The 25,228-nt window shown below is 48.2% G+C and overlaps 1 protein-coding gene across 12 annotated transcripts in view; it reads left to right on the forward strand.

Annotated features, from left to right (window-relative positions):
• RERE (arginine-glutamic acid dipeptide repeats) overlaps positions 1–25,228 on the forward strand; it is a 293,409-nt gene that overhangs the window by 191,242 nt on the left and 76,939 nt on the right. For all 12 annotated transcript variants that reach the window (XM_029949991.1, XM_029949993.1, XM_029949995.1 and 9 more), the window contains one exon: positions 13,263–13,361. In XM_029949991.1, coding sequence (XP_029805851.1) covers positions 13,263–13,361 — 99 coding nt within the window. The remainder of the gene's footprint in view (positions 1–13,262; positions 13,362–25,228) is intronic.

A 25,228-nucleotide genomic window follows, 5' to 3' on the forward strand; every position in this document is an offset into this window, starting at 1 on the left:
CTCAGATGATTTCTTTTCTCTATGCTAAAACTGGTGAAATCTTTTGAGACTTATGTGGCATTTTGAAAGAACACTTAACATCAATCAGAATCTTACCCATCTGTGAACCTATATTAACCATTAATATTACCATAAGAAGTATCAAATTGGGATAAAAGCCTTTAGTCGTTTTACATTTAAGAAGAAGATATTATAAAATAATTCACTGATTTATTTAATAATAAACATTACTGAATTCCTGCCCTTTGCAAAGCCTTTATGGGAGGGCATTTGTTAGAAGTGTTGATAATCTAAGTGTAAGCATTTAATCTTCCACTAAAGCAGGCCCCTGAGTTTTGAAAGGGCTCATATGTTACCATTAATTTTAGAATATACTATAGAATACTAAAACTTATAATATTTGTGCTAGTATATATGTTTCATATACTGGTTTTCAAATATTGTCAGGGTTACTTTTTTTGATAGCTCTCCTAGATAACATTTTTACGCCCAAATTTTGAAAGTTGGAATATTAGTTTCCTGTGGCTGCTCCGACCAATTAGCACAAACTTGCTGGCTTAACACAACACAAATGCATTCTCTTCCAGTTCTGAAGGCTGGAAGTATGCAGCCAGTGTCGGCCAGGCCACACCCCCTCCAGCTCCTCAGAAGGCTCATTCCTTCCTTGCGTGGCCTCCCGTGGCCACTGGCGCTCCTTGGTTTGGGGCCACATCCTTCTCTACCTGTCGTCACCTTGCCTTCCCCTCAGCAGGTCTGCACCTTCTCTTTTCTGTGTTTTTCCACTGTCTCTCTTTTATTTTTTTACTTTAAATGTTTATTTATTTTATTTGGGGGGGGGAGGGGAGCAAGTGGGGGAGGGTCAGAGAGAGAGAGAGAGAGAGAGAGAGAGAGAGAGAGAGAGAGGGAGAGGGAGGGAGGGAGAGATCCCAAGCCGGCTCCCTGCTTCAGTGAGGAGCCTGATGTGGGGCTCGAGCTCACAAGCGGTGAGATCATGACCTGAGCCAGAATCAGGAGTCGGATGTTTAACCGACTGAGCCACCCAGGAACCCCACTGCCTGCCTCTCTTTTATAAGGATGCTTGTCATTGGACAGAGAGCCCACTTGGATAACCTAGAATTATTTCCTCATCTCAAAATCAACAACTCAATCCTATCTACAAAGACCCGTTTTCCAAATAAGGTCTCATCTGTTCCAGAGACTTGATATGGATATTTCTTGTGGTCATTTTTCAGCCGTGCACAGATGAGTTTTGTTATTATATAATGTGTCACTAAAATAAATCACAGTACGTATTTGTAACAGTTTATTTTCATTTGGATACTGAGAGTATAAAAATATTTCTAGTAGGGACCGTGATATTTCTGTACATCTGAGGACATTTGATTTCTAAAAGAGTACAGTAGTTGTATAGTATATAGTGCAATGTATCTGGCTTTCTTTTTACAAAGAACATAATTAAGCAATAGAATTGTCGTGTGTAACTACTGTATTAGCCGATTTATTCTGACCAGTGAGTTACTGAGTGTTTCTTCCTCGGCTCTGCCTCAGAGCGACCTGGCTGGGCCCCCGGGGAGCCTTCAGGGCCAAGATCTTGTGTTGCCTGATCTCGGGGACCGTTGCCCTTGAAGCTGTTGCTCTTTGAAGTCTCCGCCTTCTTTTCCAGTTTCTGGTCTAATCCTGTAGGCCTGCCCTGAGCGTGGCCCAGCCGCAGCCCCATCCCGGAGGTGCTGCGTGGGGCCGCCGCCCTGGCCTGCGTTCTCCCTGCGCTGTGGGTGTGGAAACGCCTGTTCCCGCTCACCCAGGACCTGTGACCCAAGCATTTTGGGGAAGGTTGACTCCTCATTTTTCTCCTTTTTTAGAAATGAGGTGTCTATTCTCATATGTCCTTAAATCACGTCTGCCTTGACTTGCTCCCCCCGAGTCCTCCTGCGACCATCGCACAAAATTGTGCGCATCTGTTAGAGTTGGCAGCTTGTGGTCTGCGTGATACTTTGCAAGTTTTAGGGTCTTCACAGTCTGGGTGGCTTCTGCCGCTGCCACTTTGGTACCATGCAGTCCTCTTCGTTCTCTTAAGACCCTTTGAGTGGGAAAAGCAGAATTTCAGAAGCGAAGTTTCTAAAGCCCAGAGTCAGGCATTCCTGGTTCTCCAGGGCCATCGCTTGAGACGCTGGCCCGGCGGCCCCAGACCCCGATCTGCTGCTTTCTGAGTCACCAGCTCTGTCTTGGGCTGCGGTTTCCAGATGAAAGAACAGCCACTCAGAAGCATTCCTGACTCTGGAGTCACACACGCTTCCCTGTACGCCTCTTTCATTTTCCTAGTCCCGTGACTTTATTATTGTGATCAAAAGGAAGTGTGCTGTTCTTTTACACAACCTTAAAATTACTCGTCAGAAGTCACCGAGCTTAAGGTTGCCGAGCCCCATGGATTGAAGGCTGTCATTCCCACACCCTAAACTCAGTGCGATTTAAAGCAATTTCTGCAAATGTTTCCTTCTTAATACTTTTGTAGCTGCTCTTAAGGGATTATTTTTGTTCTTGTTTTTTAAGTAATCTCTGTGCCCAATGTGGGATTTGAACTCAAAGCCCTGGGATCAAGACTATCATGTTCTACTGACTGAGTCAGCCAGGCACCCCTCTCTGGCCTTGAGGGTTTCTGTTTTTATTAAATTTTATTTATATAATTTTATTTATTTCATTTTCTTAAATTAACTTTCGGAAGGAATCTGGTTAAAATGGACTCATAGCTGACCTTTCACACACACTTTCTAGGTTAATTTGCATTTATGAATAGGCTCGCTTGTGCGCACATCTCCCTGAGAAGGGTAGGACTGGGTGCTTTCTGTTACCCGCTAGTTTAGAGCCGAACATACTGTTCTTCCGTGTTCAAGGCTGGAAGGATGCTGAGGAAATGAAAAAGTGTTTTAATTTCCACTTGTGGCCCTGAACCATTTCCACTTGTGATCAGACGTAGGTCTTTCCACATTGACAAGTAATTATCATTCAGAAAAGCAGCATAAACAGTCTAGACTGATGTGTCTGCCAGTAATTTTTCTATCTGTGGCCAGAGTTCTACTTACTGTGTATCTTTAAGCTGCATCTTCTCCTTAAGGGATTGGTTGGTTTGCCGAGTCCCAAGGAGTCAGCCCCCCTCGGGAACGCACGGGCAGCTTCCAGCTCGGATCTACGGCAGCTTGCTTTCTCTCTATGTCCTTTGCCTGGACTCTCACACAAAGAGCAGGAAGAAAGACTTTGTTTCTAGGAAGTGAGGTTTTATGTATATGTTAGCTATGTAGATGATTAATCATCCATATTTTTATTTAAAAGCCTGTGGCATAAACTATTCCAGTTTTCACAGAAACGTGACGATTAAGACGCTGTGCAGAGGATCACGTGAGGCTCCTGCAGCAGCTCGCTGTTCAGGACTCGGCCCCGGGCAGGTTGGCCGAGTTCAGTGGCAGTATTGTTCACTCTTTTCCTACCCGAATGTATTAAAATATTACAATTTATGTATTCAGAGTTTTTTTTAAATGTTTATATATTTTTGAGAGAGAGCACGAGCAGGGGAGGGGCAGAGAGAGAGAGAGGTAGACACAGAATCTGAAGTAGCTTCCAGGCTCTGAGCTGTCAGCACAGAGCCCAATACGGGGCTCGAACCCACAAAATGACCTGAGCCGAAGTCAGATGCTCAACTGACGGAGCCACCCAGGCACCCCCTATTTCTGTATTCAAAAATAGTATCCTTTAATATTTCACCTTAAAAGAAATCTCTGTAAAGAGAAGGAATGTTTAAAACTTTGAAGTTGCACGGGGAGCCTGGGTGCCTCCTTCAGTTAAGCGTCTGACTCAGGTCATGCCCGCAGGGTTGTGGGATCGAGCCTCGTGTCGGGCTCTGCACTAAGCATGGAGTCGGCTTGGGATTCTCTCTCATTCTCTCTGCCCCTTTCTCCTACTTGCATACTCTCTCTCTCTCTAAAACAAAACAAACAACTTTGAAGTTCCAGAAATGACCTTGCTGGCCCCTCCACTGCAGGTGGGGAAGCGGGGCTGGGCTGCTGGCAGAGGAGCGCCCCAGGCCCCTGGCCCAGCCACCCCTCCTCCTGGCACAGTTGCTAACCCTCCCCTCCGCTTCCTGGTTCCCAGACTCAGATGTCTGCTCGGTTCCCCACAAGTTACCAGGTTCTCGGTTTCCATTCTCAGTCCCCATTTCATCCTGTCTTGTGAGTGTTGCAGAATAAACTTCCTTCCTGTGGCGTTCTAAAGCTCCTCCGCTTTCCTTAGCGCTGCTTCCCATGAAGGCCGTGCAGTCCCGTGCCTTGTTAGTCTGCTGTCCTTGAGGGAGTATTTCCTGTGCTCACAGAATCCTGCTCAGTGATTCCATCTACCTTGTCATCCTAAACGTTCTCCAAAGTAGGTTCTGTATTCTCCTTTCTGGGGCTGAGAAAACAGTGCTATGGAGAATGAACTTGCCTGTGACCACACAGCCTGTGGCAGAGCTGGGAGCTCTTTGCTGTTGGGGCTTCCCAAACCCTTGCCATTGGTCCCAGGACCTTCGTGGGTTCTTCTTTCCAGATGTTTATGAAGAGGATGTCAGGTTAGAGCCTCAGAGTAGCTGGGCAGTCAGAAATGGCCACAGTACTCAGAGTTTGGTTTGTTCTGTATTTTTAAGATCGCTTACTGATCCTAGTTGGTGCCGGCATTTGATGCCGAGTTTCTAATCAGCTTGCTGGTTGCGGCTCCTGTTCTGTGGGTTTTGAAAACCTTCAGAGACACCATAGTCAGGAGATGGAGACCCACGAATTTCTAGGCACAATATTATGTGGGAAGTAATTATGAACGAGAAATATGGCAGTGTTGTATCAGCCATGGGAAATCCGGTTGTGACCCATTACCCGGACATATTGCTGCCTATTTTTATCTGTTTCTAGAATGTTTTCAGTTTGATTGTTGGTCTTTATTAACGATAGGCAAGGTTATCAATCATTGCACTGAGCATTGATTTTAAAAACCTGCACTATGAAGTCATCTTGGTTTTCCAAAACAGTAAATGTCACCCCAGTCAGTGCTCCCCGGCACTCTGTGTGCTTCGGGCTGCTCATTTCCTTCTCTTCTTTGAGTGTGTGCCTTTCCCCCTCTCGGAGCTGCTGGTCCCCTGCTCCCCAAGTGCAGACAGACAGCCGCTGGCTGTGTCCTTGCAACCGGAGGAGCCGGAGCCTGCCCCAGGAGAGCCGTGGGCTTGCGTCTCCCAGCTCTTCCTGGACGTGACTTTATGTTTGAGTCCTCGCTCTGCTGCCGTAGAAGTGGCCTTGAGCAAGATAGCAAACCTCTCCGTTTTGCTTCCGCATTTGTGGTACTCTTGCCACCGTGGTGGTGTGCGGAGCGGTGGAGGCCGGGAGGTCTCAGAGTGCACCCCGCACGCACGGCGCCCAGCGGGATGGCCGCCCCTCCTCGCTCTCTATGGCCGCAGGGCCTGGCGCGGGTTCTGGGACCTTGTAGTTCTGCACAGTGTCGCCGGGAGGGCTGGTTCAGCGTCTGTGTTTTCCCTCTGAAAACTCCCCAGATCTGCCCCTCAGCCCCACTTCAAGCGGCTACATTTTGCCTCTTGGCCGCAGTCTTTAAAATGTGCTCCCATAAACATTTGGACAAATTCAGCCTTTCTAGTGACTAGCGAGCGTTATTTGCAGTGACAGTGGCCCAACAAAAATGACCAGTGTGCCTGTTGTCTCAGTTCTAGTTTTTAATGCCTGCAGGTACTATAGTGGAGCTTGACTAGCCCGTGGGTGGTGGTGTGACCGAGAGTGTGTGGACATTGTGAATTATGGATTGTGAGAAAATGTTTTAAAGTTTTGTCTTCGACTTAAGATCTTTCTCATTTATGTGAGTGGTTGAAATAATTAAAAGTACATGAAGAATTTTAACATCTCTTCCAAATCCCACTTTTTTCCTTTCTAAGCTATTTTGACACTTTTTTTTTAAGCAGATAAACATTCCATAGAGCAAAGGATTTTTAAATCTAACACTGTTCTTAATGGACTGCAGTTACTTAATATTTAGCATGAATGCCATCTAAGGCTTTTCCTACAGTTATCATAATGGCTATAATTGCAAAAGGATGCTTTGGGGTAAGAGAAACTGCCAGATGCAATGCCATTTGATCTAAAAAGGTCACAGTAAAAGGGACATTTAAATTAAGTTATAAATTACAGTTGAAGAACAATATTTTGATGTGTGAGACCGGAGATGTCAGAGCGGCGAGATGTAATTCATGGGTTCATTATAGAGCAGAGTGCCCAACAGCTGAGCCGCGCCAAAAGGAGAATTTATTTGCGACATCGTGCAGACTGAAAGCGGCAGCTCAGACGAGAGGCCAGAGCAAAAACTCGCGGCCTTGTGGTGATGGCCGAGTTCGTGCTAACTCGACTGCCCTGGGTCCAGAGATGCCTGCGACGGCTGTAATAGAAATGAGGTGTTTGGACATGTGCACGTTCCTAGTCTTACTGAAGACCTCGTCGTTGCTCTGTAGAGTAACGTGCTTCATAACCCGGCATTACGCTTGATTCTCTCACCTTGCTGTCCAGATTTGCTGAAGATTCAGAGTTGTTTAGGCAGGATAGTTAAAGCATGAAACAGGATCTCCGTCCATGGCAGCTCTGAGGAAGGATATAATTTAATGTTTATAGCAATCCATGAGAAGTTCAATCATGAGTTAATTAAACTGTAGGCAGTCATTAAGTATTATTTATTCTTTTGAGAAGCTTGCCAGTAAGGCACTTATATATATTAAATTATAGAAAGTAATAAGCAGGGAATGATTTGTCGGGCAGAGCAAGAGCAGCAGAGTTGACCTGGGCAGTTACGCAGAGGTGTCTTTGTGCCTGTGGCGGGTCCTTTCTCCCTGCCGGTCTCGGGGAGGTCAGGGGCTGCCGCTGGCAGTCGCGGACGGCCACCGGCTCTATACGGTAGACGACCCAGCGGACTTCTCTGCGTTGAGCAGTCAGGGAGACGCGCGCCTAAAGTGTTCCTTGCGGTGATGACCCTGCACAGCTCCTAGCTTCTTGACAGGCCACGTTGTATCTCATTTCATACCTTCCATTGTCTTTTGACACAGCTGGGGGGATAGTGGTCTTAGGCCCATTTGACGGATGAAAGCCTCAGCTCAGCCTCAGCCCAGCAGGTTTGTGACAGAACTGCTGACGGGACTCTGTCTCCTGCCTCGGACCCTGTGCTGTGCGCTGGGCGCTGACCGAAGGCGTGGGCTCTGGGTGGTTCACACGGGTGGCGCCGCTGGGCGCCTGCAGGCAGGGAGGGTTCTTCGTGCAGCCGCTACACGCGGCCTGTGGCACGTGGCACAGTGTCTCTGGCCCAGCGGCTCCGTGCAGCGGCGACGTTTCCCTCAGTGGAGGTTGCTCTCGCTTTTAGTCCCCAATCTCCTGCCATGTCCACCCCGCGGCCTTGCTCGTGCAGGTCCTCGCTAACGTGGTGTGGCCGGCCGGCCTCCGGGGCACCTGCCCGCCCAGGTCTCACGGGCGCTGGAAGGCATGGTAGACTGGGGTGGACACCGGTGGGGAAGAGTTCCCGTCGCTGTTTCACAGTGAACAGACCAAAAAGCTGAGGAGGGAGCCCAGCCTGAGGGTTCTGTGGGGCAAGGCCAGGGGGCAAAGACCAAACTGCCGGAAACAACTGAACAGGACAGTCCCGTGGGAGTGGCTTGAAAGGCTAGTGGTTGAAGAATCATAATGTTGTCATCAGAGTCCGCAGACACTGGCCTGTGGTTCAGGGAGAGACAGGTTGTGTGGTGTTGAAGGTGCAGACTTGCAGTGCGGCGGTGTGGGAGCAGCAGGTGTGCAAGTCTGTACCTCCCGGATCGTTGGATTCCCCACACACACAGACACACACGCGCGCGCGCGCACCCCTTGTGATGATGGATTTGAGAACAGTGGTTTCTGCCGAATGACATCCTGCTTTAGTGGCCGGCAGGGTGATGGGGACGGCGTAAGATCTAAGTGCTTCTCTCCCCAGGAGCCTGTAAACGTCGGAAGCTGGTTGAATAACGATGCCTTTCTGGGTCCCCACATTCTGCAGTCTTTTCCCCTTTGCTCTAAAATGGTACAGCTCACTGTACTCTACATTAAAGTTGCATTTAATCCCAGATTTTACCAGCCCGACATGGTTGCAAAATGGACAGAAGGTTTACTTACCTTGCTTTTCCAAGGCTACAAAGTGAAGCTGTAAGACATTTGAGGGGTTTTGCCCCTGTCTTCACTGCAATTGCTTTGAACAGTGTTCTCTGAAGAAATGGTAGAAAATTTTATCCACATTAACAAACCTTTTACCTTAGTGATACTGGGAAGCCTGTACTGACTATATAAATGTGTGTGTATGGCTGTGATCAGGTGTTTAAAATTTGAAACCCACATCATGTTTCCCTCAAGATGAAATTATTTTAATCTGTTAGAGCTTGATACTATATTACAGGGGAATGTTTTTAATGACAATCGTAGAGATTTAAGAGAGCCAATATTTTGGTAGACTTAATCCTAATTTACATAAGGAATGCAGTTGAAATACCCAGTTTAGCTCTTCCTCAAACATTATTTTGGCTCCAATCCGAAGAAAGGAAATCTTCACGAGCATCTAGAAAACACAGTCCCCTTTAGAAGGTCTTACTTGTTGCCTGATACATGGACTAAAGAAGGTAGTGCTCCACCCTTCGGACCTAGATTTTGAACGTGAGGTTTAGAATGTTCTACAGGACCTGGACTTTGTAGGGACTGTCACAGGTCACACCCTTCTCGGTGACAGCTGTCTGTGTTCTTCACAAGCTGTGTCTGTCCTTGGCAATTAAGCACTCTGTGAATGCCTGGGGCAGGACTGAAGGATGTCCTCAACCACAGTAATTTCCCCTAGGTGCTCAAGAGACAGTCTTCATCTATGCGAAGCTGTGTGGGCCATAACGACTTTTAAGATGTTGAAAGTACATCTTTAATAAAATATCATTTAAGTATTTCTGTAAAGAAATGAAGACTCGGTTTTCTCAGACAAAATTCCTAGAAAATAGAAATAAATGTTAGTAGCATTCAGAAGAAGGCAACTGTGTAGAGAGGTCCGTTTTGTTTCCCTGGACCCAGCCTCTGTCCCAGCCTTTATGCATTATTCAGGACAACACAGTGATACCCGAACTTCATTTGTTCCGTAAATATTCATCACTGTTGGTAAATAATGCCACATCTGTGACTTTTCAAATATGTCTTTGTAGAGGGGTGGGAGAGGTGGACACTAAATATTTATTGGGTTCCTTTCCTGGAAAGGTCAGGAGCAGGGCTGGTTTAAGAGGACAGGCAGACAGCGGACCAGAGAAAGGAGGGGTCAGCCAGTATTTCGAGAACGGAGTAGCAGAAGGAAGCACAGGCTGCCGCGCATGCGCACCGCCGCTTCTTCAGGTGGGAGCGTGACGCCCTGCGAAGATTCGTGCAGGGCGTGCGCGCCGCACATGCGTGGGGGGGGGGGCAGTAGCAGCCCACCCGGGAATTCACCGAGGGCACCGCACACCCATCAGCCAGCCTGCCCGGCGGACCAAACACCGGAAGTTCAGCGGGTCCTTTAGAACATGTCCTCGGCTGGCGGCCAGAGCTGTCCTCGGTTCACCGAAACGGGGGGCGGGGGGGGGGGTGCCGTTTGACCCCGCTCCGTTCCCCCAGCAGATCGCTTTTGGAGCAGGCCTACGTTCTCACGTGTAGTTTCCTACCAGCCGCAGGATATTTAAAATTCTTCGTTTTCCTGTGTACTGTACCAGAGTTTTACAGACATCAAGAACTATTAACATGAGTAATTACGTGAAACATAAATGGTTTTGTTTACAGCTTAACAGTATTTTTCCCTCTCTGGAAAGGCTGCAAATCTAGAAAATTCATGAAAATTGAGTAGAGGCTGCTTCCTTCTTTTTTTTCTTTTTTTCTTTCCTTTTAAAAATAAATTGCTAGGGCCGCCTGGGTGGCTCAGTCGGTTAAGCGTCCAGCTTCGGCTCAGGTCATGATCTCACAGTTCATGGGTTCCAGCCCTGCGACGGACGGGCTCTGTGCCGACAGCTAGCTCAGAGCCTGGAATCTGTTTCAGATTCTGTATCTCCCTCTCTCTCTGACCCTCCCCCACTCGCACTATCTCTCTCTGTCTCTCAAAAATAAAAAAAATAAAATAAATAATAAATTGCTAATACTCATTTAGTGTAGTATGTGCTAGGTACAGTTCTGAGCAATTTACATGTTTTTTTCCTAATGCTAACCTCACAATCCCCTAAGACGTGGAAGTTATCACTCTACCACTTTTTAAAGTTTATTTGTATTTTTATTTATTTTGAGAGAACACACGAGTGTGTATGTGAGTGGGGGAGGGGCAGAGAGAGAGTGAGAGCAAGAGCGAGAGAGAGAGAGAGAGAGAGAGAGAAAGAGAAAGAATACCAAGCAGGCTCCACACCATCGGCGCAGAGCCTGGACATGGGACTCAAACTCACAAACCATGCGATCATGTCCAGAGCCAAAATCAAGAGCTGGACACCTGACTGAACCACCAGACACCCCTCTTCTACTCATTGTTAAAGATGAGGAAGTTAAGGCCCAGCGAGGACGAATAGCTTGTCGAGGTCACATACTTAGTAGGTAACAGAGCTAGTGGCTGAATCTGGACTGTCTGGCTCTAGGGTCTGTGGTCTTTTGTCACTCTCTTTACAGTTACCCAGATACACAGTCACCTCTGAGGAAATGCTGTTCATTTCCTGTAAGCTTTTTATTACGAATTCATGACTTGATCAACTTGAATTGATTTCAAATTATCACTAAAATGTACTTTTTAAAAAATTAAATAGGCATGCAGTTTTTCTTTTTATTCAGTTCTGATCCATGTTGTTAAGCTCATGTTCTAGATTCTTGTTATATTGTAGAGCTTGGCAAGTACCTGCTGGTTGGGATATTGGGCACAGTATGAAAATCTTAACTTTATTTTCATCTTTTTATAATTCTGAAAGAAGTCTGGATTAGACAGGGTGTTTTGTGTTTTTTTTTAATTTATTTTGAGAGGGAGCATGCGTAGCACGAGTGCAAGCAGGGGAGGGGCGGAGAGAACGGGGAGAGACAGGCTGTCAGCACAGAGCCTGGTGTGGGGCTCAATCCCATGACTCTGGGGTCATGACCTGAGCCCAAGTCCGGAGCCGGACGCTTAACTGAGTCACCCAGGCGACCCTGGATAGTTTTGAACATTTGCAAATTACGGTATTTTATTTTAGTATTTATTTAGTATGGTATTTATGGTATACTGTTTTATTTCTTAAAGTCTAATGATAAATGTTACGAAGATATAGAAGTTAATATTTAGTGTTCATACTCATGATGTATGCTCCCAACATGGTACCCAGTACCGTCATCAAAACAGGATCCAATATGGATTGTTGCTATAGGTGTTTTGTTTTGTTTTGTTTTGTTTTGTTTTGTTTTTTGTTTTAAGGCAGGGACTTAGTGTTATAACTAACATATAGCCCGGACTTCCTTGGATCTGGATTTAAAATAAATGGGGGTCCTCCAAACTGTGAGAATGCTCAGGAAATTTCAACTTTTAATACTGTTTCCCTGAACAATGAAAATGAATATTTGCCATAGCCCTTCCAATAGCAGGTGCTGTGTATGTTTCAAATATTGTAATTTAGTCAACAAATACTTAACCGCAGGCTGACTATGTGCAGGTTTGCTGCAGTTGCTAGGAAGGCAGTCTGCATGGCCTTCTTATGAGACTTCTACTGAAGAGGGGCCACACCTTGCACTTTTCTCTCGTGAGCCTACAGCTCTTTACTTACACCCAGGTGGTAGCAATTACTGTAGTCGACGTGATCTTGTCATCTCCTCTGCATTGTGTCCCCACAACACATCCCAGTGGCTTGCAAGTTTCCGGAAGTAAAAAACCATGGTCACTAAGGTTGGTACTTTGTTGGTACTGAGTTTGCAGCAGGTGCTAGTGAACCATCCAGACGGGATTGAACCGCGGTGAGATTAGGTGGTCTGCTTGAGGCAGGGGTGCCCTTGCCTGCTGCGCTCCCTGGTGTGTGCTCGGGGTCTGTTACGTCGCCTGGAACACAGCAGGCGCTCAGTCAGCATAAAGCCAAATGAACTTGAATCAACTGAGCTTTAGATTGGGGTGGAGTCTACGTAGGAACAATAGTTGAAGGAGTTTGTTTATTAATTTCACCAGTATTTCTGCTGGTCTCTAACACTGTGGACGGTGTGAGGTACTGGAGCCGGAGGCCTGAGCCAAAATGGATTCTTGTGCTGGAGAACTAGATCGGTAAAGGAAAGTCAGATTTCCAGTGAGACTTTTGGAGGGACTGCCCAGGTTGGGGAGTAGATTAAGCAATAGGATCTTCCTACCAGCTACCTCACTCCGCTGTCTGCTGGTTGAAGAGGATTGAGGTCACATGAGCCACGAAAGGAGTGTCTTTGCCAGACAGAGAGGGCGAGCGGTGGCAGGTGCCGCCCGGGGTTGGAACGGATGTGGAGTGGAGGGAGCTTGTCACCGTTGAGGAGAGAGCAGTGGGGTCCCAGAAGGACCGTGTAGAGAACCCAGTACCCTCACCCAGGGGCACTGCACAGTGAGTGAGCTGCTACAGAGTCTCATTACAAAGCTCTTACAGTTTAGGTGCTTCAAAAAAAATTTTTAGTGAAATTTCTACAGTAGAAAGACTTCAGAAATGCCACCGGGAAATAACATAGTGCGCAGGTCTTTGAACTGCTTGGGGAGAGGGGACAGAGTGGGTGGGGATCATGTTGGCTGGGCCGGAGCCTTGGCTTTACTGCCTACTGGTTTAGTGCAGTGAGCGCCTTTACTTGACCTTTCTTTGCCTCAGTTTCCTCATCCATAAAATGGGGTGACTATCCTTCCTGCGGCGTAAGCTTAAATGAGAGAATATGCCTTGTTCCTTAGAGGATTAGGAAAAGTAACGAGTACGCAGAGCGTGCTCACCTCTGTGCCAGATCAGAAGCTCAGTAAATGTTGGCTTCTGTTCTTAATCTTGTTCCTGGTCTTGCCAACCTGTTCTCTGCCTCACCTGCCTCCCGTTCCCGGAACAGCTGGGCCCGGGGTGGAGGGACACGAACCTGCAGGCTGACGGACACACCCCTTCCACGGTTCTTCTGTCGGAACAAACGCAGGCCTTCTCTGTTATTGATTTGCTTCCAGATCTGCTCTTTGGCACGCTTATCTGACTAAAATTATTGTTGTCGTTTTAGCTACATGAAAGTGGTTATGACGCTGGCAAAGCCCTGCAGCGCCTGGTAAAGAAGCCTGTGCCCAAGCTGATCGAGAAGTGCTGGACGGAGGACGAAGTGGTGAGCTCGGACGGGACCGGCCTGGCGGGCCGGGTCGTGGGGTGTCTGCTTCTCCGTGCGCGACCTCCCTGCTCCTCCGGGAGCTGTCCACAGCACCCACCAGTCAAAGGAAGGAGACTTTAAACCTCCAAACTGTACAGAAAGACTTGATTTTAGTAAGCTCAGTGGGAAGGATTTTCTCAGGTTTCGTGCAAAGAGAGAAAAAATTGTACCGTCGGTTGGCTGGCTTAGCAAATCAGCATTTGATGTCCCCCTATTTTAAGACATAAGCATTTTTTTAATGTTTACTTTTTATTTTTGAGAGAGAATGCGTGAGCAGGGGAGAGGCAGAGAAAGGAGGACAGAGGATCTAAAGTCGGCTCAGTACTTTCAGCCCGGGGCCCAATGGGGGGCTCAAACTCACCAACCATAAGATCACAACCTGAGCTGAAGTCAGACTCTCAACTGACTAAGCCACCCAGGATCCCCTTAAGAAAGAAGCATTTAAAAAACAATTTTTTTTACATTTATTTATTTTTGAGAGACAAAGTAAGACAGAGTGTGAGCAGGGGAGGGGCAGAAAGAGGAGACACGGAATCTGAAGCAGGCTCCAGGCTCTGAACAAGTGTTCAGCACAGAGCCTGACGCGGGACTCGAACCCACAAACCATGAGATCATGACCTAAGCCGAAGTCAGACACTTAACTGACTGAGCCACCCAGGCGCCCCAAGACAGAAGCATTTTAAAACCAGTTGCTACATAAGCTAGACTACTGCTGGTGACTTGTTATTTTGAGGGCCGGCAGGATCCCTGACCGACTGAAGGCCATTACTAAAAAGCAGGTCGCATCGACCTGATTATATAAATACAGTGAATCTTACGTATTCATTCTGTTGTCATGTCCCATCAAAGAAGGTAGGGAGATAAGATATGTGCCCACAAATACAGATTGAAAACCCATGGATTCCTGGCCCCGCTGGCAGAGTTCTCGTGAAGCTACATCCCCATCTGGTGACTTCTGAAAGGTACTGCCTTGGAGACGTACAGACTCCTTGTGCTTTCGCAGGTGGCCTTGTGTTTGAGCGTTACTGCTTGACAGTGGCCTTTAGGCTGAAAGAAATGAAGATGAAGGCTGTCACTGATAGACCTGTCGATTTTAAGTTCCTCTCCTGTGTTGTAAATATGCTAAGAAAGGGTGTTTCGAAGCTTTATGTGCTTTCCTGATTTTGCTCTTTTGTCTTCTTCAGCAGTATTAATTAAGCACTTACTGTGTGCCAGGTAGTGTGCTAGGAGCGTATCAAGAACAAAGGTCCCTCCTCACGAGGCTTGTGCCTTTGGAGGAGAGACCATCTGTAAGTCAGTATTTGCCAAGTGCTGGTACAGGCGTGCTGAGGAAGACAGAGCAGGGAAGGAGATTGGGGATGAGCCGGGTGAGGGGCTGCGCCGCATGAGGGGCTGAGGAAAGGCCTGGTAAGAACCGTTTGAGCAGAGGTGAGCCCTGCCATCCGGGCCCTACGATGAGAGCATGGCAGGGCGAGAGAAGTCCGGACACCGGCACATCCAGGACGTACAGGCATGTGTCCGAAGGGAAGGGGTAGTGCAGGGGTCAGGTGCGGCCTGCGGGCCTGGGTCGGTGCCTCGCTCTTTGCTCTGCGTGGGCAGATTCTGAGCAGAGTGGTCCCACCATCTGCTAGCGGGCACGCCCTCTGGCCACCGAGTCACAGTGGGCTTCCAGGTCAGCTGCCAGCATCCAGGCCCGAGACTGGTGACTGAACAGCATTGCCTGTGAGGAGGGCTGAGATCTGGGATGCCATGGGCAAGGAGGGCTGAGAGCGGGGTGCAATGCTGGTGAGGGGGCTGAGATCGGGGTACCATGGGCGAGGAGGGCTGAGATCCGGGGTGCCGTGCCAGTGAGGGGGCTGAGATCGGGGTGCACCCTGGAGCAAGAGCCAAGAGGATTTGTTCGAGCAAAGACCATGGGGGGGTTTGGCGATGGGGGCAAGGAGGAGCCAAGGAAGGAGTGGGATGGACCGAAAGGACCCCTGAAAGTTTGGTTGGGAGAGAGCTTTCTCATAGTCCCTGAACACTTGCAGCATATCAGATGCATGATGAACTTGGTGCTGCTGTTTTGAAATTAAAAATCGAAGACCTTTACTCGATTAGTAAGGGGTTGGAGGCCTCTTAAACATTTGTTTCTGTTCAGACAGCGGCCGAGTACACGTTGCATCCGTTTGTTTTGTAAAGTCCTGTGGATGTCGTGTTCACTGTGGACCCATTTCTGTGACGAGATCTGAGTTGTGATGAAATTTTAAAATTCCTCAGAAAGTCTGGGTGGGAGGAAGAGGTGAGGAGGTGAAAAAGATGGAAGGAATGTGTGAAATGCCACCAGCCCAGAGGCCCTGTCAGCGCCCATGTGCCCCATGCCCTTCTGGTTCCTTCCTTCAGCGGCCGGCGCTCCCCCTTCTTTCTCCCGAGACCTTTCATTCCCTCTGGAATTTAAAGACTCCCACTTAAAAGAAAGCTGCTTCCCTTTTCCTGCAGCACTTGCTTCTCTTGGGCACAGTGTGGGCGGTGTCCCTGCTGGGGGGAAAGGGGAGTCTAACGCATCAGAAAATTGAAGCACGACTCTAGAAGTCCAGGGTAATGATCCGTAATTGCATGAGTCCTTGTCATCCAGCTCATTTTTATCATATTTGCTTCTTTTTTTTTTAATGTTTTATTTATTTTTGATAGAGAGAGAGAAAGAGCATGAGAGGGGGAGGGGCAGAGAGAGAAGGAGACACAGAACTGGAAGCAGGCTCCAGGCTCTGAGCTAGCTGTCAGCACAGAGCCTGACGCGGGGCTCGAACCCACGAACGTGAGATCTGACCTGAGCCGAAGCCTGAGGCTTAGTCGACTGAGCCACCCAGGCGCCCTTCATATTTGCTTCTTGATTCAATGTAAGTTTTGAGAAATTTGTTGGCAGCCCTCCAGTCCTTGCAGAACTCAGTCCCCTTATTCACAGGAAGTTAAGCCTCACTTTCTAAAACCTCAAAAGTGAATGAGAAAGAGGGATTGAATAATCAGTTTACTGAAGGGAGCCTATCAAATCTTGGACTGGCTTTATGTGGCAGCAGGGAACGGGCACTAGTGAGCCTCTGGCCTGATTTGGGCTGTGAGAGCGTCACGCTTCTTCCCTGGAACTCCCCCATCTCCTGGCCTGGCGCTCGCGGGAGTAAGCAAAGCAAGTGTGTCCCAACTAAAGTAAGTACATGGGCCTACTTCCCTTCTTTTCCCCTCCAAGTTTTCTGCGTACCTGGACATTTTCATTGTTTTTTGTTTATTTATTTTGGGGGGAAAGGGGCAGAGAGAGATGGGGATAGAGAATCCTAAGCAGGCTCCACACTGTCATCAGGGAGCCCCAATGCGGGTCTCAAACCCACAAACAGTGAGATCGTGACCTGAGCTGAAGTCAAGAGCCAGACGCTCATCCAACTGAGCCACCCAGGCGCCCTGACGTTCTCGGTATTTTTAAGCACCGTTGCCTCCAGTGTATCCATTTGATCTAACTGCAGCAGCGTCGGTGACGTTTCCCTTTGCATTTATATGAACCGGGCACTCCGTGGGCACAAGGGCTGGAGGGATGAGCCCCCAGCCGGGCCGGGAACAGGCAGCCCGTGTGTACCCTGACTCCCTGATCAGACAGGTCTGTCCCAGCCTCGCCGGTCTGCACCCTCACTGCTCTTCAAGGCGCAGGGCACTTCAGGGGCCCAGCCTGCCACGATCGTGCCCTCCCCTGGCTGCTTCCGCAGTGTGCAGCGTTCGTTCGCAGCCTGCCCCTTGCTTTCTCCTGCCCCGTCATCCGCTCTGTTCCTCACAGGCTTTATTTCTGAGTTGATTGCCCTCCTACTTTATAAACTTAGGAGTGTGAACTCCCTGGTGGTGTCTGGTGGAGACTAATGTCTCTAAGATGGGCTTGAAGAATATTTACGACTCCTTATTCAAGATTATTGTTTTTTTGTGTGAGAGAGATCATCTGCAGGGGAGGGGCTCAGACGAGGCAGAGGATCTGAAACAGGCTCTGCCCCGCCTCTGCCCATGATAGCTGAGACCTTGACAGGGGGCTCAGTCCCACGGACTGCAAGATCATGACCTGAGCCAAAGTCACACACTCAATCCACTGAGCCACCCATGCGCCCAAGATTCTTCAATTAAGATTATCTGGGGCTTCAGCTCAGGTCATGATCTCGCGGTTCATGGGTTTGAGCCCCAGGTCGGGCTCTGTGCTGACAGCTCAGAGCCTGCAACCTGCTTCGGATCCTGTGTCTCCCGCTCTTTCTGCCCCTCCCTCATTCCCCCTTTCTCTCTCTCTGAAAAATAAATATTAAAAAAAAAAACCCCATTGTTCTCAATCTAGCATTTTAAAACTTGTACTAGTTAATAATTATACATCAGAGAAAAACTTTTACTTGCACCCAAAGCTGACCTTAAAGTTTTACTTACCCATATTCCCATGTTCTTCATGGCACCGCCACCCAACTTCTTCGAGGTCTTTCAGGCATTAAGTAAGTGTTGAGATCTTAGGCCTCAAAATTACACAGTGGGAGGCCTTTCGTTTTACATTTCCTCTCAGTGATCCCTTTGAAGGCTTGTGTGTCTGTGGATGCGGCATTTCTTACCGAAGCTACTTGGGGGTTGAAATACTTTAAATCTTGAGGAATGGATACCACTAGGGCCAATTTCTGTCCCATTCTAGGCCAGAAACTGACAGTTGAACTCTGCTTTAGTGGAATGAGTGAGAAACTCCTTGGTATCTAGCTCAGCTCAGTCTCTCAGGCTACATAAACTGGGTCAGATCAGAGAGGCCGTTTCGAAGAGCTGCCTGGTCAGTGGAGTGGAGCCGGAGGGCGTGGCTGGCTGCCGCGTCCGGGGCTTGTACTGACGGTTAGCCAGTTTCCCTTACATTATGCTAAAAATATTGTTCCATTTCAGGAAGCCTTTTAAGTGAGTAGGACTTAGGAAGAGAAAGAGGAGGAAAATACTGATCAGAACTTTAAAAAAAAAAAAAGTAAAAGAAACTCTAGATTATTAGGTTTTTTAATTAAACATGATGAACACATTTAAATATAACACAAAGGCCCCAGGCTGAACTGCACCTAATCGAAACAGATTAAGTCACCCTTCCGTGCTCGGGTAGTTATTAATTCTGCTTATTTATGCACGTGAGCTGAAGGTAGCATTTGCTGCCGCTTATTGCGCTGGGACCCCATTGCGGCTGGGTGCTGCACTCTTAATTAGCATTCAGCTGTTGATTATGGAAATACTGGGGATGCTAATTGAATTCTTTTTAAAATTCAGCGCCTGCCTTTTCCTTGTGGAGTTTAACCTGACTTGCAAGGTTGTAAGATTGGGTGCTGCCCTGAGCTGGGCGCTCACCCTTTGCTTCCCATCCCCGTGGCCGTGTTTGGTTCAGAAGTTGTTTTCTTATCCAGGTGGCTTTCAGCAAAAATCCAGAAACCACATATGGTAAAGGTTTTGCTGCTCATGGTGTTCCTGCAGGACGTTCCATTTGGTCGTGGGTAACTGTCACTGGATCTTCCCTTTAAATACTGTGTACCAATTTTGATGTCATACACGGAGTGGACAACCTAGATACAAATGATCTCTAACATTTGTATCCAAAGACAGTTCTTCCATGTTGCGGTGATAAACTTTAACTGGCCGTGTACGTGAATGTACAAATTCATAAGTTTTAAAACATCAAAACTGTCCATTATCATAAATTCAAATGAAAATCCTTCTTTCAAAATTGACATGGCATGCCAAGCTAATTTTCTGAGGATGTGTAAAGCCGCGGCCGCGTGCGGCTGGTCAGGGAGTGGCTCCCGCGGACCCGCCCGCAGTGTGCGCCCCCCTCTCCCCGCAGCAGCGCCTTCACACGCCCCCGTTCTCTGCTCCAGAAGAGACCGTTTGCATTGTTCCCTCTTTTCAAGGCAGGCATCTGGAGGAGCCAGAAGACAGAGCTGCTTCGTGGGGCAAAACTACAATGACTTTGATTTACCGTTTGTGTGGCAGCTGTAGAAAGTGGAATCCATAGCGAAGCAAAGTTCAGGTCCCGTAGAGCGGCCGGAGGTTTTGGAGGTGAAGGCGGAGCCGGGGAAGAGAGCCGGCCCTGCTCAGCCCGCGGATACAGCATGTGTGTTTTAGGATGTCCATAATCTCACCGTTTAGTTTTGTGTTCTATATTTTCAATATAAGGGAAGCATTAATTACATGATACTGATTTTTAGAAGAGATCAGGTTTATAGAATTGTTGGGCATTTTATAAGGTCATTCAAAAATGTCAGTGATAGGAGGGTCCTGTCGGTCATCTGATATGAACCCGTTCATTTTTTCTTCTTTTGTAAGTTTTATGCGAATCGACTCTGTTGTCAGAATGTCCTCACAAAATCATTAATGGGGAGTTGAAACCTCACTACCGTCTCAGTTTCTAGGTGTCCCGCCCTCGTCGTGTCTTTGTTCATGTCTATGCGTTGGTTTATGTCTTTGTAAACTTATGTAAGTTGACTCATTTTACTGAAATTCTCACTTTCATAAGAAATCTTAATCTGAGAATGTTTATAGTTCACCTAGAACTTGAAATGGAGATACATTGTATTTAGTGCAACACATAATAGGTATTTAGTAAATTTTAAATTGAATTGAAGTAGCTTTTTCTCTCAACTGATTACCCTTCCTCTAATTTTAAATGAATTGATGCTGCCTCTTATGAAAAACTTAATTCTGAGATATGAGAGTAGGAAAGATAAGCAGAAATGTTGGCATATGATTTGCACATAAGTAATATACATGTTACTCATGTTATGTGTTCCTGTGCCCTTAGCAAAAATCAGTCTGCAGTGTTAAAAAAGAAAAATGTAAGGGCGCCTGGCTGGCTTAGTCAGTAGAGCCTCTGCGACTTCAGGTTGCAGGTTGGAGCCCCACATTGGGTCTACATAGAGATTACTTAAAAAAATAAAATCTTTAAAAAACAAACAAATAAAAGAGGGAAATATAGATATAAGTAAAATTTGCATAATGCTTCAAGTATTAGTGAAACTGAACTATTTTTCGTATGACACCCATCAGCCTTTGAGTCAAACCCTTTTTTAAACAAGTCAGTAGTGTGAATAGAGTGGAGTATAGTATTGTCAAGTCCATTCGAAAACGAGACAGTGAAGTTAAAGTCAGTTATGTGAGGGGAAGAGTTGGTGTAAGGCAGTGAGTTTTGTCAGTTTACAGGAAGGTTCTACTGCATAACAACCTGTAAAGAGAAATGTCTTTTAAAATCCTTTAGTAAATGAGATAGGCTGAACATTAGAAGGAGACAGATATTTCAAAAATTTATTTCAATCTTTCATGTCAATAGAAGTTGCCTCTGGGTTAAATCTACAAATTCAGCCGTGACCTTGCCTTTCACATACATGGCTTTATAGCCTTGTAGGCTTCCTCTTTAAACTGTGCTCAGAGAAGGCAGTATGCCTGTTTTCCTAAACAAGGTCTTTTCTTTTTCTCATCTTCTTTAACCAGTATGTGTCTAAAGTTCCTTATCGCCTGGCCCTGGTTTTAGGTATTTTTGTTGAAAGCCAGCAGTAAGTGGTGCACTTCTTGAGGCTCCGTGTGCGTGTGCGTGTGCGTGTTGGTGCGTGTGTCCATGTTCAGGCCTTGGGGCAGCGAGGAACAGCACAGAGGCCTGGGAAGTGACCCCACGCTGCATGCAGGCACGCCCTGAATTATTCCTTGCTGCTTGGGATAATCTTTTAAAATCAAAGAGCAATTTTTATGGGACATTTTTCATTTTTGCTTGAAAAGGGGGAGCATTGGGGAGAATCTTCTTCAGCTTGAAAGATTAATAAACACTACAGCGGCGGGTTATTGAAACCATGTTTTCCATCTCATTTTCAAGGGCGTGTAGAAAAATGGAGATAGCATACACTTCCAGGCACTCTCCATCATCTTTCTCTGTTCGCTTAAAAAATGAGAACAAGACACAAGAGGACTTGAGATATTGCATTTGTTCTCCCGCAGACAAAGTGGTTACTTTACAAATGAAGAGGATGGAGACCGCTCTCCTCCTGCAGTTTCTTAGCAACAGAGCTAGAGTCGGTTTTAATGTGTATGCATGGAACGTTCTGTGCACGGTGACATTGGAGCTGTGCGTTTTCACAGGTGAAACATACTGTGTGTGTGAGCCTAGTAACCGGAGTTCAATGTGGGGGGAGGAAACAGGAGGTTTACTGAAAAATCAAAAAAACAAAACCCAAAAAACCCCCACGAATCCTCCAATGCGAGGAAGTAACTCTTCCCAACTGTCTCCTCTTCTCTGGCATATTCTTGGGCCTTAAATCTGAGGTCTGTCTTAGGGAGCAGTAACAACGGCCTTGGCAGCCCCCAGCTGCTCCCTTGCCTTGAGTACCAAAGCGGTTTTTTCCATTTCCTAGTGCTGTTGTGTTGTTCTTCTGTCCTCCGCTCCCCCCCTTGCATGCTGTTGAGTGACACTTTCCACGGATGTTTCAGAATTTGCTTTAAGACATTTTGCCGACGTACTTCACATGGGTGAGTCCCGGTGCATTTTCCACATGTGTAGAGCAGAGTGCTGCGCTGCTGGGAAGCAGAGTGTGCCTGGTGGTCATAAAGGAAAGTCCTCACAACTGGCCTTGGCGGCTTAGCATTTCAGGCCCACGGCTGGCTGGCTGGCTGGCTGGCTCTGTATTTCTTGTGTTTGGGGTTGGGGCTTGCAGACGGCAAGGCCGCTCGTTCTCCGTGGCTGTCGATCCTGTGTGAACGTGAACGTAGGATGGCCCTTCATGTCATCCACCAGCTTACTTAGTCCTGGTTTTAGTTACTGCTTGAAATCCGTGCCTCCTTCCGTCGCGCAGATGTTGACCGCCCCGGCCCAGCACCCTGCCAGGTGCCGTCCCAGCTGCTGGTGACACAGCCCCGAACACAACGGGCAGAAGTCCCTGCCCTTGTGGGGCTGGCGTTCTGCAGGGGAGACCGATTAAAAGAGATCGAGTAGCACACCCAGTGTGTGAGCTACGCGCTGAAGGGTGGTGGGGGGGGGTCTGCCCCGCTGGCCTGTGGTGGCAGGTGTCTGGGGGGGCTTCTACATGAGGCTAGAAGGCTCCCGGTCAGGCTTCTAGTTTAATTCTTCTTGTGTCCCCCAGAAGAGGGCCTGAGGCCTGGAGTGCGGCCGATAATCCGAAGCTACTGTGTTGACTGTGGGGGGCGGGGGATGGAAGAGAACCGGGGTATGGGTTGCTCGCCCCCCAGGGCCTAACCACGTCAGGGGAGGCGGCCCCTGGGGCCTCGGGGACTTCTCTGAGCTGCGGGCCGTGCCAGAGCTGACTGGCCCCTGCCCCGCTCTTTCCTTCTCAGTAGCTTCCCTCGGAAGACAGCAGCCAACACCTTCCGGTTGTGTGCGGCCTCATCCCCCAGAGCCCAGCCGGGCAGAGCTCCGTCCTGCGGCATCGCTTCGTACTTGGTGTGTGGCCGCCGTGTCCCGCTGTGGGAGAAGGGGTGGAGGCGCGGGCGGAGGGACGAGGCCTCGGGAGACCGCCTGGTGCTGCTTCGGCTCCTCGGGCTGACCCTCCGCCCTCCCAGCCCATCACACGTTTGAAAGCAGGGTGGCCTGTTTGCACACCTCCTTCTTCGGGCCAGCTGGTGGTTTGCGGCGGTCTTTTTTGTGACCGTGGTACGTGGGGAAAAACACCTTGCCTCTTGGGTTTCCTGCAGACCTCTCGTATGCCTCCCCTGTTTGGTCACTTCTAGAGTATTTTCTTCCTTTTTAAAGGGCTCGATCCTCTGTGGTTAATCCCAGCAAGAGGGAACAGAAGAACCGTCACATACCTCCACCGGGGAACTAAGGAAAGAGCAGAGCAGGGTCATAAGTAAAATGAGCACCGAACACCGAGAGAGCAGGGCAGAATGGCCGGAGGCCTCCGTGCGGCCCGAGGGCTAAGGAGTGTGCCCCGCCGGGTCTCAGCTGCCATATAGGTTTGGGACCTACTTTGTTGTGGGTTTTTTTAATTAAGTGTATACTCTGTCATCCTCCGTCCTTTTATTAAATGTTCAGAGGTTATGACCCAGAGAACACTGGGGAGGTCTCTGTCCTTGCAATGGGGGGAGTGCCTGCACTGCACTGCCTGGTGTCCTGTGCAACTCTGCCACCCATGGGCACCAAGTCTGTGACTGAAATGCAGTGCATTTGAGATCTGGAGGAAGGAAAGAGGTTAGGTCACATCCTTCTCTCTCCTCTCTGGAAGGCTCATTGGGGTGGGACATGTTCGGAGAGGATGCAACACCTTTGGGACGTCAAGAAAGTCAGGTCCTTTCCTTGGGCCTTAGTTTGCTTGTGTAAGAAATGACAGGGAAGGGAAAGGAAGGGGGAAAGGGCAGATTTTGCAGTGGCCGGCAGGTGTGTCTGACAGGAAATCTGGATCTGATCCCCATTTCCGTCTGCTGGCCACGCCTCCCTTTCGCTTCCCTGGGTGGAAAGCTGGGCCGATGTCTTAACTCCAGCTAATGGAATCATCTCTGTTTAAGAAATCTGAAAGCACATATGCCTGCAGACCTTCGTGTCCTACCACTAACTAGGGGTTCTCGGCTTCCCCTTGCTACTGATTTGTCAGGGTTTTTTTTAATGTTTATTTATTTTTGAGAGAGAAAGAGAGACAGAGTATGAAAGGGGGTGGGGCACAGAGAGAGGAGGACACAGAATCTGAAGCAGGCTCTAGGCTCCGAGCTGTCAGCACAGAGCCTGATGCAGGGCTTGAACCCACCAACCATGAGATCATGACCTGAGCCGAAGTCAGACACTTAACCAACTGAGCCGCCCAGGCGCCCCTGATTTGACAGTTTTGATTGTAAATTTATTTTTCTAATCTTCCCCATCAACCTCTGGACCCCAGAGATGCATGTTCACAAGTGTTACAGGCTCTCCCAGAGCCAAAGGGAAGGGCGATCTGTCACCAGTGGCTCTGGTCTGTGTCATTTCAGTCCCTTTTCTCTTCTTGGGAGCCCCAATCTTGTCTGGGAACCACTGTTCCTATAGTCTATGCAGGCATTACTTACTGGCAAAGCCACTTTCCAAAGAGGCATGTTCAGCCTAAATTAATCATTTTCTTTTTCCATCTAGGGCCTCTAATTAGTTAGGGTGATCTAGGTAGCTAAGCAGGCTTGGTTATCCAGTTTTGATAAAAAGGTTGTAGAAAATGAATTTAACAAGGTGTTATTCAGCCTAGATGTGGGGAGCCAGTTGACCTGGACTCAACACCCATCTAGCATTCATCTGAAAATAAACGAGCTCTGCGTGTAGAAGGCGCTGCGCCCCTGGGCTCTGGTTCCTGGTCCTGCGTTCCCAGTGGAATACCACTTGGGACTCCTGCTTTCATCAGCCAGAGCTGGTCCACACTCCCAGCTTCCAGCCAGACGGACTCTGGATTTTCGGACCCTCCCTCTGCCCAGTCTGCGGGAATGAAATTCTCCAACCCTTTAGCAGAAACAAAAGTTAGAAACCCATTTTCTGGTCATTCTTCGGGATAGCCCAACTTCTCCATCAGCTTTCTGACCCTGGGACAGCCTGGCCCTGGAGTTGGGTCTCCCTCTTTTAGAACTCCCGGACTTAATAGTCTGCTCACATTCTTCCCTCGCCTCCCAGCCCGGCTCGCTCGCTCTCCTGTGAGTGCTCTAAAACCCCGCCAAACATTCACAGGATCCACTGAGGCTATCTTGTTCTTAAAGGCAAACGTTCTCAGACGGCTCGTTCAGCCTCTCTTACAGGGAGAGGAGTGGGTGTCCTCCTATCCTCTGTAGGCGTGAAAGGCCCTCGGGCACCGCAGGAGGACGCGCGGTGTGTGGGAGGCACACGC

The sequence above is a fragment of the Suricata suricatta genome, chromosome 8, assembly GCF_006229205.1.
Source record: "Suricata suricatta isolate VVHF042 chromosome 8, meerkat_22Aug2017_6uvM2_HiC, whole genome shotgun sequence".
NCBI lineage: Eukaryota > Metazoa > Chordata > Mammalia > Carnivora > Herpestidae > Suricata > Suricata suricatta.